Below are 17,120 nucleotides of genomic sequence, written 5' to 3'. Positions count from 1 at the left end.
TTTTTTTTTTTTTTTTTTTTGGGAATAGTCTTTGATTATGCATCTGAAATTTAGATCAATCTAACTAATGAAATACTGTAAGTTTTGCGTTTCTACTTTTGTAAATGTTGACAAAAAAAAGTAAGGAGAAAGTTAAATGGTAAGACGCTTTCTCTGTTTTTATTTGTTGTATGATTTGTTCTTTGTAATTTTGGAATATGCTTTGATTATGCATCTGAAATACTGTAAGTTTTTTGTTTCCACTTTTGTAATTTTTGATAATAAAAAAAAAAAAAAAAAAAGGAGAAAGTGAAATGGCATTTCAAATCTGAATTGTTGTACTATCTTGGTTTCAGAAGATAGAAAGGGCTGAAGTATCTCAATTCAACAAAGTTGTTGTATTTGGCTCAATCTCCTGAGGATTTTGGTTTATTTGGTCATCTGCAATAAATATTTGTCCAATTTTTAAATTTCATTCTTTTGTTTATGACCAAAGTGAGAGCATTGTGTTGAATGATTTGCTGTTGCAGATATATTTTGAATTTATCACGCGCTGCTTTGATGCTTCATTTCCTTTACTGTTTTCTCTTCTAAGTGTTGGATCTGCATTATATTTTTGTTTTTTTGGTTTTTCCTTCACTCATGAAAAGATTTTTAAAATCAGCATTTTGCAATCACAGATAATGAATCTACTTTAGGAGGGTATTGGATTTTGTGCTTCTTGGCATATGTTTATGGTCAGGATGGTGGATATGATACATATACAACTGTGAAGGCTTTTCAATTCTTTCACTTTCACAAATGCTACTTGTAGCCATCCCAATTAAAGATGACATAGGTGAACCAATTGTGCTTAATTTACCTATAAGTCAATAAGTATGTGCTTTCTGATCTTTAAAGAAGTGGCATCTGTTATTTACTCTTCATATGAGGGGAAATGTAATGGTTATGTTGTTTTGCAATAATTATAACTAATTTGTGGCTATACGGCCTAGGAAGTAGGAATTATTTGTGTACAGTATGTACAGTTAATATAGCACAACTTTGGATATTCTTGCCTAATACAACATTAGTTGTTACTACAATGCTGGAGTTCTTAGTCCCAAACTTGTTCTTATTTGTTTTAATTGATTCATATGTCCAGTGGTACGCGGATTAAGACCCGCAAACGGAACATTGCAGCGCCGCTGGACCCTGCAGCGTTTTCGGATGCAGTGGTCCAGATTTATTTGGATAATGCTGGTGATCTGGTAAGTGTTACTCATGCAATTATACTTATATATAACAAATTCTTTCCTATGCAATTATAATCTTACAAACTATTCAATTGCATGTATACTGTTCCACTTTGTATTCTTGATATACCTAACAATATTTGCTACATTCAGGAACTTATCGCTAAGAGTCTTGAATCTGCAGATCTTAATTTCTCAAGATACGGTGACACCTTTTTTGAGGTAAGCTACTTGATGCTCCAGAGATTTTTGATATCTTATGTTAAAAGAAAAGTTAATCCTTTATCAGTTTCAATGCATCTTTATTTTTAATTTCTGAAGAATGGTGATCCTAGCCTTTGGTTCTACTTGAAACTAGATTCAGAAAATTATGTCCATAGAATCGTGGTTTATTACATGATGCTTCGATGATAGTGGATGATTCATTGAGGCAGTCATAATCATAGAAATTGAATCTGGTTCTTTCATTTTTCTCTCTCTCTCTCTCTCCTCTTTTTTTTTTTTTTTTTTGGTGGCATCAATTTAAACAGCGTGATTTTTTTTCCAATGTTAATTGGATGCGTATTTGTTAATATTACAGAACACAGTTTACTGGATTATACAATTTATACTTGGCTTTACTACTTATCCTTCTGAAATCTTAATGGGGGCAATTGTTTACTTTGTCCCACTGAATGTCATTTATTTCTGATTTCTGCCATTTTCATTACTATGGTGAGTGACACAAAAATAAATTTGATTTGGTGTTTCACTCTTTACATATATCTGGTGGGAATTTTAAGTTATTTAGTTTTTGTAAATCCTATTAGTTTATTACTCTTTTGAACATGGAATAGTCTAATTTGTGAGATTACTGCAGGTTGTTTTCACAGGGGGGCGTACACAACCTGGAACAACCAAACCTGATGAGGGGGAGCGCCACCCTTACTCTATAATAGACTGTGAGCCTACACGAGAACTCATTTTACCATCTGTAATCTACATACAGAAAATTTTACGGCGGAAGCCATTTCTCATAAAAAATCTTGAGAATGTCATGCGAAGATTCCTGCAGTCCTTGGAGCTTTTTGAGGAAAATGAGAGGAAGAAGCTGGCAATTTTCACAGCACTTGCTTTCTCCCAGAAGTTATCAGGTCTTCCACCAGAGACCGTGTTCCAGCCACTGCTCAAGGATAATCTTGTGGCCAAAGGGCTAGTTCTTTCTTTTATAACTGACTTCTTTAAGGAGTATCTGATTGATAATAGCCTTGATGATTTGATTTCTATACTGAAGCGGGGTAAAGTGGAGGAAAATCTTCTGGACTTCTTCCCATCTGCAAAACGGTCCCCTGAGGGTTTCTCAGAGCATTTCACGTGAGTTTTAACCATATGTTTTAAGGAATTGGAGTTATGGATAATGTTTTATGATACCTCCCTTTTTCTCCTATCTGCAGACCTATCCTTTGTATTATCTGAATGCTTTCTGCCCTCTGATATATCAAACAAATGCTGTACTTGCTGGAAGGAATATTTGTTTTTAGTAAATCCTTTTGTATTTCTTTGGAGTTCTTGTAACTTCAGTCTCTTTGCTTGTTGTTACTGTTATTATTATTATTATTATTATTATTATCATTATTACCTTTTTCCTTTGTTTTCCCTTTTTTAATTTGAACACTGTTATTGCCTACTAAAACCCATGATTTGGAACTAATATTTGTGTTGGTTTCAAAATTTTCAGGAAGGAAGGGTTGGTACCTTTGGTTGAGTACAATGAGAAGAAAATATTTGAAGTGAAACTTAAGGACATGAAATCTGCATTAACAACCCAGATAACAGAGGAGGTTGACATATCTGAAGTCATAGAAACTGTGAAGCAGCGTGTTAAAGATGCTAAGTTGCCAGACATCGAGGTTGTGAGGATTTTGTGGGATGTCATAATGGATGCTGTTCAGTGGTCTGGAAAGAACCAGCAGCAAAATGCTAATGCAGCTCTACGCCAGGTATGTTTAGACTTATGCTTGTTTTGTGTCTTCTTTTCAGTGGTTAATACTTTACCCATTTAAGAAACCAATGTTGAATGTTTTATGTATCATTGCTATTTGCTACACAACTTTACATCTTTATCTTGGCATATGGGCAGGATATATTATTGCTCACTGTTTGTCAATGTCTTACATGTTGCTTGTACTTTTTTATATGTAACGCAATTTTTCATGCCAGAGTACTTTTTCTTTTATGCTTTCATTTCTGGCCTTCTGGGTTGATAATTTTAACCCATGGTAGGGGGCACTATCTGGATAATAGTATCTAGTGTGTGCCAAGGTGTTGAACCGAGTGATCTGGGATAAGATTGGGGCATTCTTTAGTTGTCTTAGAGACTTATTAAAAAAAATGCTTTAGTTTTCTAAGTTCCCCAATAGATAGCCATATCACAATTGTAGGGAATAATTAAATTCAAAGTAAATGCCAGGAACAAAGATGGAAGTGAGACTTAAGCTTTTTTTGGTTATACCCAATTTGGAAAGAAAAGGTTGGGCCTTGGTGCGATGGCAAGAGTCTTCCACCCAATGTAACATGTTGTGAGTCTTGGAATTAGGCTCTCTAAAAAAAAATTAGGGGTAATGCTGCCTACCAATGACCTCTCCTAGACCCTGCAGAAGTGAGTTTTTGCATTGGGTACAACAATTTTTTTTAAGTAATTCAGAAAGAAATATTTACGGTATGCCATGGGTTGCCCCTACTGGTGTAGATAAGTTTTCCCAATAATAGACATGTGAATCTTTTACTATCTCAAAATATGAGTGACTTTTGACTTGCTTTGCTGTTATATTCATGTTCTTTTTACTTCATCTCCCTGACAATCTCACTGCTGTGCTTGTTCTTGTTGTTTTGCTGGACATAGTTTGTTCTGCTACTTCATTCTTCTTGCATGTGGTAGTTTTTTTACTAATAATTTTTTTTTTCCTTTATAAAAAAATATTCTGTAACATATTCCCAGTGAAGGCCAGAAAATGGTTTTGATGTTGCTTTGTAGAATAGAAGTGGTTGGTCAGATGTTTTGTCAGTCTAATGTTTCAATGGAGTGGGCTGTTAGTCTGTCATTTGAATATGTTTTTTGGACAATTTTGAAAGTTAATGTTTTTTGGGCAACTTCCAAACCAAGCTGTTGTTTTCATTTATTTTGAAGGAGTGGGTTTGTTGATAAGCTTATTTAGCTTTTTGCTGAAAGTGTGCTAAAATATATTTGTGCTTTGAAAATGTGAGCTTTTAAAAAGCTATACATAAAAGCTAAAAAGCAAAAAGCTAGTCCCGAACACATATAAGATGATTAGATTGAGATGGATATGTTAGAAATGTTTGCTGAGTGCTTTGTGATTGGTGATTATGAGGGCTTAAGGACCATCCCACTCTATACTTTGGTAAGAGAATGAAAACTATAAAAATACAAAGGACAAAGACAATGGTTGAAAAAGATGTAAGGCAAGGAGTGAAGCCATCAAACTAATGAGGAAGGAACCTGCTAGTGTCTATGTTACAAGAGAGAATGTAGGCCTAGACAGTAAATGATAAAATTGGATTTGCATAGCTGGCTGGGTTGTAGTATATAAGGAATTTTTGAGTTGGTCTTAGGAAAGAAAGAAGCTTATGTGTATTGTTTTGTGAACAACTTTTGTACTGCAAATAGGAATTAAAGTGCTTCCATTCGGTGGATAATTGTTTAACTAGTTGTTTCAGGTTTCCCTTTCTAGGGTATAGAATATGAATTGTCACTTGAAGTTTTCCTGACATAGCATCCCCCTTGTTTTCCTCTCTTACACTTGTTTGATCATTGTATTTTGAATTGATTATACTTCTCTCTTAGTACACCACCAGTGTACTAGGTATGTTTTTTTCTAATAAATTTTTTTGTTACTTCAAAAAAAAAAAGGTTTTCCTGACATAGAAGAGTATCTAAAGAGGTTAACAGATGCATATTGAGGCTTTCAGAGGCATTGTCGTTGTATGTTGTATAGGTTGTATCATATGCTTATTGCTCTGAAATTGCTCTGTGCCTGTGGATGTAGGTATAGAAGACCGATCCGCATAAATCAATGGTTATATTCTGCATTCTCTGTTTTGCTTTCATTTGTTCATACCATTTAAATCCTAGATTGTAAATCTTGTCACAACAATGCATATGCTTGTGGTCATATTATTAGAAAGATCATGAGAAATTTTTTTCCTGAAGTTGATTCTGCAATTCACATCATATGATTTACATTTGCTAAATATAGCTGTCATATTAATTCATAGTTGATGAGAATGTTTAGTACTCTCTTGCTAATGTCAAATTCCATTAGTTGCATCTTGATAAACCTTTATTGTATTGATGTAGCGTGAGCTAACTAAATGTAGCTTTTCAAGAAAAGCTTTATTCTTGATATGAAAACTACAGATTGTACATATCCTTGTCTCATTCAAGGGAATTTGTCAGCTTTAAATTTGATGGTGGGAGTGAGCTTTTTGTGATACAGGTGAAAACATGGGCGACACTGTTGAATACTTTCTGCACCAACGGGAAGCTTGAGCTGGAACTCATGTACAAAGTTCAGATGCAATGCTATGAGGATGCTAAGCTCATGAAGCTGTTCCCTGAGATTGTGAGGTCTCTCTATGAACAGGATGTACTGGCAGAAGACACCATTCTTCACTGGTTCCGCAAAGGAACAAACCCCAAGGGCAGGTATGCAAGTTCATTTCATTTCCTCCATTAGGAGATTAAGCGTGCATTTGGGAAGGAATTATAAATTAAAATTATTTCACTATTCAGCTTATTTTTACTACTATTCATGGGTCTCATTGTACTTTTTGGTACTATTTATGGGCCTTACTGTACTATTTCAACTAATTTTTACTTTTATCTACAGTACTTTCAACTATAATTTTCCAGTTTGAACTAAATAAGCAGTATCTAAACACAACCTAAGTGTGTTCGGCAAAAATTAGAAAGCCAGCTTATTTTACTATTCAGCTTATTTTTGCTACTATTCATGGGCTCCACTACACTATTTGGTACTATTCATGAGCCCCCACTATACTATTTCAACTAACTTTTACCTTTTTCTACAGTATTTTCAGTAAAAAGTTTTTAGTTTCAACAAAATAAGCGGATCTCAAACAGACCCTAAATTTCCTGTGCTGGCTGAGAGTTTTCCTTAGCTTATAGTAGTATATTATGATATAAGTTTTGTAACTCAAAAATACTTTTGGACCCAGCAAAAGTTTGCTATTAATTTGTTAAGTATTTTCTTACGTCCCATTTAAGTTTCTTCCTGAATTTCACATAGCACTATATTCTATGGTATATAAATCATTTCATTTGTTTCCGATTGCATTGTAGTACTATTTCTGTAATCCAGAATGGAGTCTTCATTGTGGAAAATTTTGGAACCTGAGTATTTTCCAATTTCGTCTGTTCTTCTGTGATATTTAGCAACTCTCCCAGGGATGGGCAATAGCCGTAGTAGCTATTTATGATACTATGCAATTTTTTTGGATTTGGATTTTTGGCATAGAATTTGAGTTTTATTTTTATTAAATAATTTCATTTGTTTCCCATTGCACTAGATCTATGGTGTCTTTAGTAACTCTGACCTTTATAGTAATTATAAAGGATACTTGGTGTGGGTTACCCTCTTAGTTTAGTTTTATTGGTTTCTATTCTATTTTTCTTAAAACAACAACAAAGTTTTAATTCCAAAATTTTTGTATAAACTAGTCAAGATCACCAGCATGTACTTCTCTGTCATTCTATTATATCTGAAATCATAGTCTTTCATGCATTCTTAATTGACATGCCCTTTACTTCTATTGGATTTTGTTCCATTTTTCTTTAGTGGCTTATAATTACATGTTGAAAATGCAACACAGGCAAACCTTTGTGAAGGCCCTGGAGTCCTTTGTGAATTGGCTGGAGGAGGCTGAAGAAGAGGAATAAAGTGCAGCAGCTGCAGCTGATGGCGTTGCAATCCACATCCACCTGCAAGCTAAATTTACAATATAATATCTGTCAATTGTCTGAGATTATCAACTCATAAATTCCAAAAACCTGTTTTTCTTCGCTTTGGTGTGCCTATTGATGATGATACCATAGAACCATATGGAATGGTTTATTACTTGTAATAATCAATTCCACTCTGTACTCATTCTCTCTTAGCGAGATGATGTTCTGTTTTTTCCTGCTTGCTTTCTGGCTTTCAGTGTAAGCTTTGGTTCAAATAAAATGGGAAGTCAATTTCTCAGTCAAAATTTTATTTTCGGGATCTAACAGCGAAAGGAGAGTGTCACATTTAAAATTTTAGTTTCTGACATGCGTTTTCGCTAGAATCTTTAGTTTTATTGAAGTGAAACATGCTGATCTTGGCCTTTAGACCTGTAATACTTCCAAGAAATTATTGATGGCTTTATTTTATTAATTTTTTATAAGTCTTAATTAAATATTTAACATGATAAAACGTAAAATATGGTGTATGCATGAAGTTGTTTTTGCCCAAGTAAAGAGAGAATTTGTAAATCTTAAATATAGGATAATAGAGGGGGTGGTTATTTTATAATTATAAATATAGTGGTGGAGTTGATAATAAGGGGAAATTATGTAGTCTAGGGGTGATTTTAGGTTACATATTAAAGGTTATATACACTTCAAATTAAATTAACAATTATAAGTTAAATTGATACAATTTTGTAAATCAAAGGTATGATATGAAATTAACGAAGATAGTTTAATTTGTAATTTTTATTTATTTTAAGATCTTAAATTTTAGATTTTAATTTGAAATTAAGGGTATGTTTGTTTGGAGGGATTTTAAGGAGGATGAAAAATTGATGAGAGAAAATTAGAGAATTTTTAGTGGATGTTTGGTTGGGAGAGAGGAAAAAAATATGTTGGGGTCTGAGTGTTTTCTTCTCAGGCTCATCAAAAAGTTTTCTTTCGAAAATGAAAAGAGAAAAAGCTAAAATTGGGCTAACGAAAATGATTTTTTTTTTTTTTTGTCTTCTAGTTGCTTTTTTTTTCTTTGTCCACTTGCACATATATAATTATTTTGAAAAAAAAAAATGTGTTACTTTTTTGTTTGCACATGCACATTTTTTTTGCTAAAAAATGTGTTCTTTTTTTTTAAAAAAATTAATGGGAACATAATTATAAATTCATACTAACTTCATTTTCTATCCTCTTATTTTTTTTCTCAAGCAAATAAATAAGTTTTCCATCCTCCAAACCAAACACAATTGAGAGAAAACTAAATATTTTCTATTATCTCCCCATTTTCTATCTTCCTATTTTTTCACTCTTCTAACCAAACGAACCCTAAATGAACTGATTGAAATTATGTTTAAGTTGCTCTAATTATTTGTTGAAGAGCTCATGTTCAAGGGGTTAGACAAGTTTCAAAGCACTACATTCTCAAGGTGAACATTGTGTGTTTCAATGGAAAACCTTTTGAGAAGATAGGTTTTTTTTTTTTTTTTTTTTTTTTTTTTTTTTTTTTTTAATTTGGTAGAATCAGAAAAAATATATCAAAGGAAAACTTTATTAGGTAAAAATTCTATTAAAAATATAATTTATTTGTGCATGGCCAAAAACGAGTTGGTTATCAAAAGTTAAGGACACAACTAATTTGTATTATGGGCTAATATTAATCCACAATGAGAGATTTGAATGGGAACAAAAAAACAACTACGTAAAAATCTTGCAAACTAGATTAATCAATTCATACTGTGGGTAGTGTTACAAGGATTTTTCTCAGGAACAATGACACTTTATTCTTCTAGAAATTTTCTCTCTCATGTTTTCTGTGTCTATTTCTTTTTCTCCTATCCTCCCTTATATTAGCTCTATCTTCTTCTCCAAAGTGTGCTGTCCCTATACAACTAGATAACTTTCGGTCCTACCAGACTTTTCTTTTCTCATTTTTCATCACGAATGGAGATTTTTGGGGCTTTTTTTACTGTTTAGGCTCGTCCTTTAGCATTAAATGCGACTGTGCTAGGCAGGTGATTCTCATTAATGCGGAGGTTATTGTAGAATCATCAAGAAGCTTCAGAAAGCTTCCTTAAAAAACCTCATACTTTCTCGAATTCTACCTTGGAAGCTCAGCGGAGGCGTTGGCTTCGTCAGACCGATGAAGATCTCTACCACGAGATGGGATCTTTGGTATTTGGATCTAGGATGACGCTATGCCTGATTCATGGTCCAAGGCTTGATTCTCTGGAAGGCTTATTCTCAATGTGGACGAGTCAATATTGGGCTTACTTTTGCTATTGGACTGATGCTACTTCGGCCCTATATATCCATGTTCCTACATTATTTTTTAGAGATTGTTTTCTACTAAAATTTTTCAGAAGGCAATTCTATCTCATGTCACACTAAATAAAAGAAGTTAAGGCAATATGGAAATGATTGAAAACAACTTTATCTCACTTTCAAGGACTCTACCAAACATAGTAAAATGTGATAATTTTCTAAAAAATATTAATAAACATAAGAAAATAAGATAGTTTTTCAAAAATTATTTTTTTGAAAATGTTAATGTCGAAACAAACAAAGCGTAAGTATTAAGTTGAATTGTAACCTAACCATACCTTTTTCTTTTTCTTTTTCTTTTTAAAGGATATACTAATTTCAAGAATTTTCACTCCTTTATATAGTCTTACCTCCACTTCCCCCCCCCCCCCCCCCCCCCTCTCTTTGATAAGTAAGAATTATATTAAATGGAAGAAAAAGGGACGGACCAAAATCATCTCTTGGGCCAAGGAGAAAGACTTAAAATCAGGAGGGATGAGATGTTTATGGGCACATCCCACTTATAATGGGCTACCCAACTAACAAGATTATGTGCCAAAAAATTGAATTCCTTGTTTACAAAACAAAAGTCTCAACAAGTAAAGGAATTTAAAGCAGCCAAGAAAGAAGGCTAAAAAGGGAAATAAATTCTAGAATATGTGAAAAAGGTCATTGAAAATCTTCTATCACTTGTTGAGAGTCCCCTTCACATTGAAGAAAGGGAGGCTATGAAAAAACGATAGCTTTAGAACTAAAAGCATTGCATGCATCTTACTTTCACCTACCATAATAATTTTGTGCCTATAGTTTGTTGAGGACCGAAATGTGACAAGGAAGTCCTTTCCATGAAAAGCAAGGAACAAAAGAAGGTCTAGCTCGTGAAGTTAAGAAGGACCATGGGGCCCAGAGGCCCAAAAAGAAGGAAAGTGAAAGAAAAAAGTAAAAAGAAGAGGACCCAAACTTGGGCCATGAACAGGTCCTCCATCCTCTAGGAAGCGGGTCCTTTAAGAGAAAGCTTGAAAATCCTAAGAAGGACATAGACAATCTAGAAGATCTAGAGAAAGACGTAGACAACCTAGAAGATGCTGAGAAAGATGTAGATGTTTTTTTTTTTTTTTTTTTTTTTTTTTTTTTTTTTTTTAAATCTGCTACTGCCAGAGAATCTTTCTCTGCTCTCTGTGCTCCCAAGTCCCAGCAACCAAACCCATCCATATCACAAGCCTAGCAACCAAATCCATCCTTACCAAAATCAACCAAATCTATCCATACAAAATCGACAAGCATCCAAACCCAAAATAAACACAGCAAAATCCCAACAAATCCACACCAAAATCACCTAAAACCAAAAACCATTTACGACAAACCCACATCAAATGAACCCAAAACCACCAAACCCACCACGACACCACCATCGCACCACCACATCAAACCTAGCACCGCCAACAACTGCTGATCCACGCCAAAATCAACCAACAAAACCAACCGCCGATCCACACCACTGAAACGCAAACCCAACCGCACCCTCGAAGCCCAGATCAGAAACCGTAACCTCCAACCCAACTACCACTAGAAATTGACCCGCCACCACCACATCCAAATCAACAACCAAACCCATGTTAAAGCCACAACCAAAAGCAAAATTAACCCATGAAACCCACGGTGAGAGGTCTGAGAGAGAGAGAGAGAGAGAGATTAAGAGTTAGAAAGAAGAGGGGAGATATGCAAGAAAGTGAGGAGGTGAGGTTAGAAAGTGAGGAGGGGAGGTTTATGAGAGAGATGCAGCTGAGATGGGAGAGAGGAGAGAGGAGAGAGAAGAGCAACGAGAAAGATGGGAGACGCAGGTGAAAGGGCAGAGAAAAGAGAGATATTTTCAATAAAATAATAATTTTTATTTTTATATCTTGTGTTACAGTTGGTATAAAAAAATCCATTACCACACTCGGATATAGCTTATTTTTGGTGTGGTGGTTGCTAAAATAGCAACTGGGGGATGTTTATACCTCCAACGCTAGTGCTCTTAGGAGTTAAAAAAAAAAAAAAAAAAAAAAACTAAAAAGTCTACATGGATTAAAATTGCCACTATAATGCTATGTGGCATAAGTGAATAAAAAAAAAAAAAAAAAAAAAACTAAAAAGTCTACATGGATTAAAATTGCCACTATAATGCTATGTGGCATAAGTGAACTTGCGTGGTGGCACAAAGAATGTTGATGTGTCACTTGACTGAACACGAGTGCCTCTTGGTAAAAGCTGAACAATTTTTTTCTTTGTATCAATTATTAAAAAAAAAAAAAAACTAGTACTTTTGAAAATAAACTATTTTTTAGCTTTTTGTCATATATTTAGCATAAAAGTTACAAAAAATTATATATTTTGATGAAAACTATGAAAATAAATATTGAAACTTACGGGATATTCAAACGAACGCTAAAGTATCCCTAAATTGCATGTCTTCAGTTTAGATGGATTAAAAGTAGGGGTGTTAAATGGGTAGGTTTGAGGCAGACATAATTGAGTTGGGTACATAAAACTTATTTAACTAATTACTTCTAATTCAAACTCAACCCAACACAATTATTATGGGTAAATTCTAACCCACTCAATTACCCAATAATCAGAATTACCAAAATACTCCTAAAACATGAAAATAACCAAAGTATTCCTAAAATCTTCTAAAATTTCCAAATTACCCCTTGAACCGAAAAAATTACTCCCAAAATCTAAAAAAACCCCAAATATGCCAAAAAAAAAAAACCATTAAAAAGTATTGAAATATCTCATGAACCTAAAAATGACCGAAATATCCCTAAGACTTAAAAACTACCAAAATACCTCCTAAATCTAAAAAATGACCAAAATACCCTTGAAACCTAAAAATTACCAAAATTCTCCCTAAACTTATAAATGACCAAAATACCTTCCGAAACCAAAAAATGACCAAAACACCCCTAAATCTAAAAAATGTCTGAACTATCCCGAAACCTATAAAATGACTAAAATACTCTCGAAACCTAAAAATTACCAAAATACCCCCTAAAACCTATAAGATGATAAAAATACACTTTAAACCTAAAAAATGATCGAAATATACTTAAAACTTAAAAAATGACTAAAATAACCCCGAACCCTAAAAAATGACTGAAATACCCCTGAAACTTAAAAAATAACCGAAATACCTTTGAAACCTAGAAATTACTGAAATAGCCCTAAAATAAAAAAAAAAAAAAAAACGAAATACCCCTAAAACCTAAAAAATTATTGAAATTTCCTTGAAACATACAAAATGACCAAAAGACTCTTAGAACTTTTAATTTGAAATAAAATACCCTCAAAACATCCAAAATTCTCCAAACCTCTATTTTGGTAATTTTTAGTGTTTTTAGGTGTATTTTGGTCATCTTAGAGGTGTAGGGGTATTTTGGTAGTTTTAAAGGTTTCAATGGTATTTTGGTTATTTTAGATATTTTGAGGGGTATTTTGGCCGTTTTAGAAGTTTAGAGCTATTTTGGTTGTTTTAGATGTTTCGGGGTATTTTTGGTAATTTTATGGGTTTCGGGTTAGTTTTGGTCATTTTAGAGGTTTTGGGTGTATTTTGGTCATTTTAAAGGTGTAGGAGCCTTTTTTGTGTTGTGCTTTGGGCTGGGCTGCCTTCTGCGGTGATGGGTATTCTGAGTAGGAGAGTTGAGACCGGCCCAACTGCAGCTCACTTTGGGCCGGCTTGTGCGCAAACTTAGCCTTGTCTGCCAGAAGAGTACTTATGGCAAGCAGAGCTATTTTTTAATAAGTCACGGTAGGCAGATATAATAACAAAAGGAAAAGAAAAGGATATAGTGATCTTTCCTTGATGGAAAATAACCAAATAATCTCTATTTTTATGATAATCACAGTAATGATAATAGCTTTACAAAAGAAGTGAAAGATTAATTGATAATATGAATTAATCAAAGAAATAATATCAAGTTAAGTTTGGGTCCGTAGTGGCAAAGATCAAAGAGGAAGAACGCTTCCTCTCAATGAAACTAATCTCTCAGGAAAATATCCAACCGTGGGGATTAATAACTTTGAGGGAATCAGACCTAAATGAATAGTACCCAAAGGAATCACTATTGTTTAATCGTCTTTAAGAGAGTGGGATTTTGAGGGAGAGAGAAGGGAACCGACCTATTGGTGCATGCCCATTATACTTTTTCCTTTTGTTTTCTGATTTCTCTCTAATCTTTTCTTCTTTCCTTTCTTTTTCTTTTGTTTTTCTTTCACTCCGTGATACCTTTGTTTTTTGATCCCCTTTACAAGGCACGGCAAAGGTCCTTTTATAAGGCTTGCCGTGACCAAATTTTACCACTTTACCTCTTAACCGCCTTTGTCTGGTCTGGGTGTACTTGCCGACCATCCAGGAGCTTGCCTGTGTACCACTTACCCTCGCCAGACAAAGGCAGGTTTGTGTTGTTTGTTAGTCATCATGGCACCCTCTCTTGCCATGGTGTGAATGCTTTTTCTCTCTCTCTCCATGTCATGCACCCAATGGTTCCCCCCTCAACGTTGCCTCTTTTGGGCGGTCTGTCATCCTAGCAGGACGTACCTCCCAAAAGGGCTTTGGCAAGAACCACGGAATAGATCTTTTTCCCTTTCCCCACCACCAAACCACACCCTCTTACCTCTTACCTCTGACCCATGGTCCCACCACGTCCCATATTGGCTGGGTACAGGCTGGTGGTGCTTGGGCCTTGTGCGTGCCTTCCTGTTATGTATGTTCAAAATCTGCCTGCTGCTCATGCGTTTGCCACGATCTAGAGTTTTGTTTTCACAGTCTGCTGTACTTCTTTGTTCTTTTACGTGGGCCGTTTGCATAATTCACTGTTCCCTCTAGGGGCTGGGCTTTACTTGGTACTGGGCTTCTTATTTCTTTCAGCCCACTTCTTAATTACCATGGCTTCCTACCACATTACTTGGCATTTCCTGTCGTGGTGATTTGCTCCTGCTGGGCCTCTTTTTAGGCCTGCTGTTCTATTCTTTCCCCCAATGGCTTAATATGGCCACTGGTGTTCTTACTTATGGGCTCCAGTGTCCCTTTCATTTTCCCTTGGGCTTACGGCCCATTTACTTCCTTTGGACTTCCTCGGCCCACTCATTAACTCTGCATTCCCAAGGGCTTTTACTAACTTGATTGGGTTTCGTCGGCCCAATTTCCTTATTCTCATCCTTGGGGTTCATGGGCTTGCCATCAACCCTTACTTTCTTTGTTTACATTGCCTTGGGTCTGCCGCGGTCCATTCTCACTTTTTCATACTATATACTGACCATGGGTGCCATTTCTCTCTTTCTAGGCCATTTGGGCCCATTTGCTTCCTCAAGACCCATTTGTTCATGTTATGGGCCTATGATCCATTATTTTTGCCACTTGAGCTTAATAGTTTTATATTATGCTTGCCACTTCTATTTGCTGCCTGCGTTGCTGAGTTAGGCCTGTTTTACAAAAATGACTCTCAACAAAAGGTTTAGGGGTTATTTTGGACATTTTATAGGTTTGAAGGTATTTCGGTCATTTTTTATGTTTCGGGGGTATTTTGGTTATTTTTTAGGTTTATGGGGTATTTTGGTAATTTTTAGGTTTCGTGAGTATTTTAGTTATATTTTAGGTTTTGGAAGTATTTTGGTCATATTTTAGGTTTAGGGAATATTTTGATAATTTTTAGTGGTTTTCTTTTTAGCATATTTGGTGATTTTAGAGATATCAGAGGTATTTGGTCATTTTAGATATTTTGGAGATATTTTGGTTGTTTTAGTAGTTTTTAAAGCATATTTGGTGATTTTAAAGATATCAAAGGTATTTTGGTAATGTTAGAGTTTTCATAGGTGTTTTGCTCATTTTAGAGATTTAAGAGATATTTGGTCATTTGAGTGGTTTCTGAGCATATTTGGTAATTTTAGATATTTTGGGGATATTTTGGTCATTTTAGAGGTTTTAGGATATTTTTGGTTATTTGGAGTGCATTTTAATTATTTTAATAGTTTTGGGATATTTTAGAGTTACGATTTGTAGAATTAATAATGGGGTCTAATTGGGTACCCAATTAAAACCAAATGAACATAAGTGTTAATTGGGTTAATACCAATTTAACCCAATTAATAATTGGGTGAGTTTGGGTCTTATTTAAGTGGATGGGTATAAGTGAGCAAATGAGTTTGGGTTGATTTTGCCACCCCTAATCAAAAGTGTCATGCTCCAACAAGATTTATGTTTCAACCATGCAGGTTCACTATTATCATGTAGGTTGATACTTGAAAGCATGACACTTTTTAATCCACCACCTTGTAGGTTGCTTGCTTATATGTGTGTATATATATATGAGATGGATTCAAGTTATACCTTATGTAACTTTACAAGAGTTACACCTTCTTTTGACCGTAGATTACCATTAGATCTAATGGTTAAAAAATTATACATGCCTTATCATTAATATTCTAAATATTGCATTAATGAATTACCAAAAATCTTACTTTTATCTCCCCCAAAAAAAAAAAAAAAAAATCCTTCTATTTATTCCTTATTCTTTAAAATTAAATGCCTTCTCTCTCTAATCACCAAGTACACATCTTCTCTCTCTAAACTCATCTCCTTCTCCCATGGCTTCACGCCTTAATCCTTTCCACAACAGATACATGATATCTCATATCTTCATTTACGAATAGCTGTTATAGGCTTTCTTAAAAATTAAGCAGTTTATTCAATTATAAGAAATCAAATGTTGAGGTAGTATTTGAAGTTTGCACAGTATGTTTTGGTGTTTTTCACTTCAGTCATTGGGATGACAAAGAAATCCTAGTAAAAAGAAAAAAAAAAAGTTCTAATGATATGGCTATTGCAATTTCTAAATTTGTAAGCCATCAAATTGGCAACTTTTCTCTTAAATGTTCTTACCTACAAATCCTTTAAAATAAACACTTAATTTGATAAGAATGATTGATATCCAATGTTGTGGTGGAACTATGGAAACTTTCATTAAAATCTCATAACGTTTGTTAGTGGCTCTAATTCAAAAATTGGGGTTTTAATGTCATAAGTGGTGGAAGGTTAAGATTTCATATTCACAATACAACTGGGTTGTCCTTTAAACACAATACAAATGGAGTGGTCTGGCTCTTGCTTAATTTCTTTTCTTTATTATTTGTAGTGGGCCTTTTTGTTAGATTGGGCTAGACTGCCTCCTGTGATACTAGGCCTAAGTGTTCTGAGTAAGGGAGTTGAGATCGGTCTAACTGCAACTCAACTTGGTCCGACTGGTGTGCAATCTATGCCTTGTTTGCCAGGAGCATGCTTGCGGTAGATAGAGCTATTCTATATGAATCATGGCAGGCAGATATGATAATAAGCAAACAAAGTACTTTGACCTTTTAACCAAAGTGAATAGATAATCCCTAATTAAGAAAGATAATCATAGTTTAACAACAATTACCTTTATAAAAGGAATAAATGATTAGTATGTGGGTTAATCAAAAGAAAGAAAGAAATCAGATCAAATCTAATCCGTAGAACCAAAGCCAGAGAGGGAAGAACGTCTCTTCTTAACGTGAATAATCTCCTAGGGAAATCCTGCTGTGGAAAT

The 17,120-nt window shown here is 34.5% G+C and overlaps 1 protein-coding gene across 1 annotated transcript; it reads left to right on the top strand.

The window, feature by feature from the left end:
* The first annotated feature begins 1,097 nt into the window (after positions 1–1,097).
* LOC136061995 (uncharacterized) lies at positions 1,098–7,481 on the top strand. The gene is made up of 6 exons (XM_065760537.1): positions 1,098–1,229; positions 1,368–1,436; positions 2,074–2,567; positions 2,932–3,193; positions 5,708–5,916; positions 7,104–7,481. The coding sequence occupies exons 1-6, from the start codon at positions 1,116–1,118 to the stop codon at positions 7,168–7,170; spliced, it is 1,215 nt and encodes a 404-aa protein (XP_065616609.1). The 5' UTR covers positions 1,098–1,115; the 3' UTR covers positions 7,171–7,481.
* The last annotated feature ends 9,639 nt before the right edge of the window (positions 7,482–17,120 follow it).

The sequence above is a fragment of the Quercus suber genome, unplaced genomic scaffold (assembly GCF_002906115.3).
Source record: "Quercus suber isolate HL8 unplaced genomic scaffold, Cork oak 2.0 scaffold_371, whole genome shotgun sequence".
NCBI classification, from domain to species: Eukaryota; Viridiplantae; Streptophyta; class Magnoliopsida; order Fagales; family Fagaceae; genus Quercus; species Quercus suber.
Note: the sequence above shows the minus strand (reverse complement) of the source record. Positions and strands in the feature narration are given on the sequence as shown.

Bases quoted from the DNA above. Each gene is read 5' to 3' on its own strand.
- LOC136061995 (XM_065760537.1), top strand. From the start codon at position 1,116: ATGTCCAGTGGTACGCGGATTAAGACCCGCAAACGGAACATTGCAGCG. The intron at 1,437-2,073 runs GTAAGCTACTTG...AGATTACTGCAG, and splicing joins ACGGTGACACCTTTTTTGAG to GTTGTTTTCACAGGGGGGCG. The intron at 5,917-7,103 runs GTATGCAAGTTC...AATGCAACACAG, and splicing joins GGAACAAACCCCAAGGGCAG to GCAAACCTTTGTGAAGGCCC.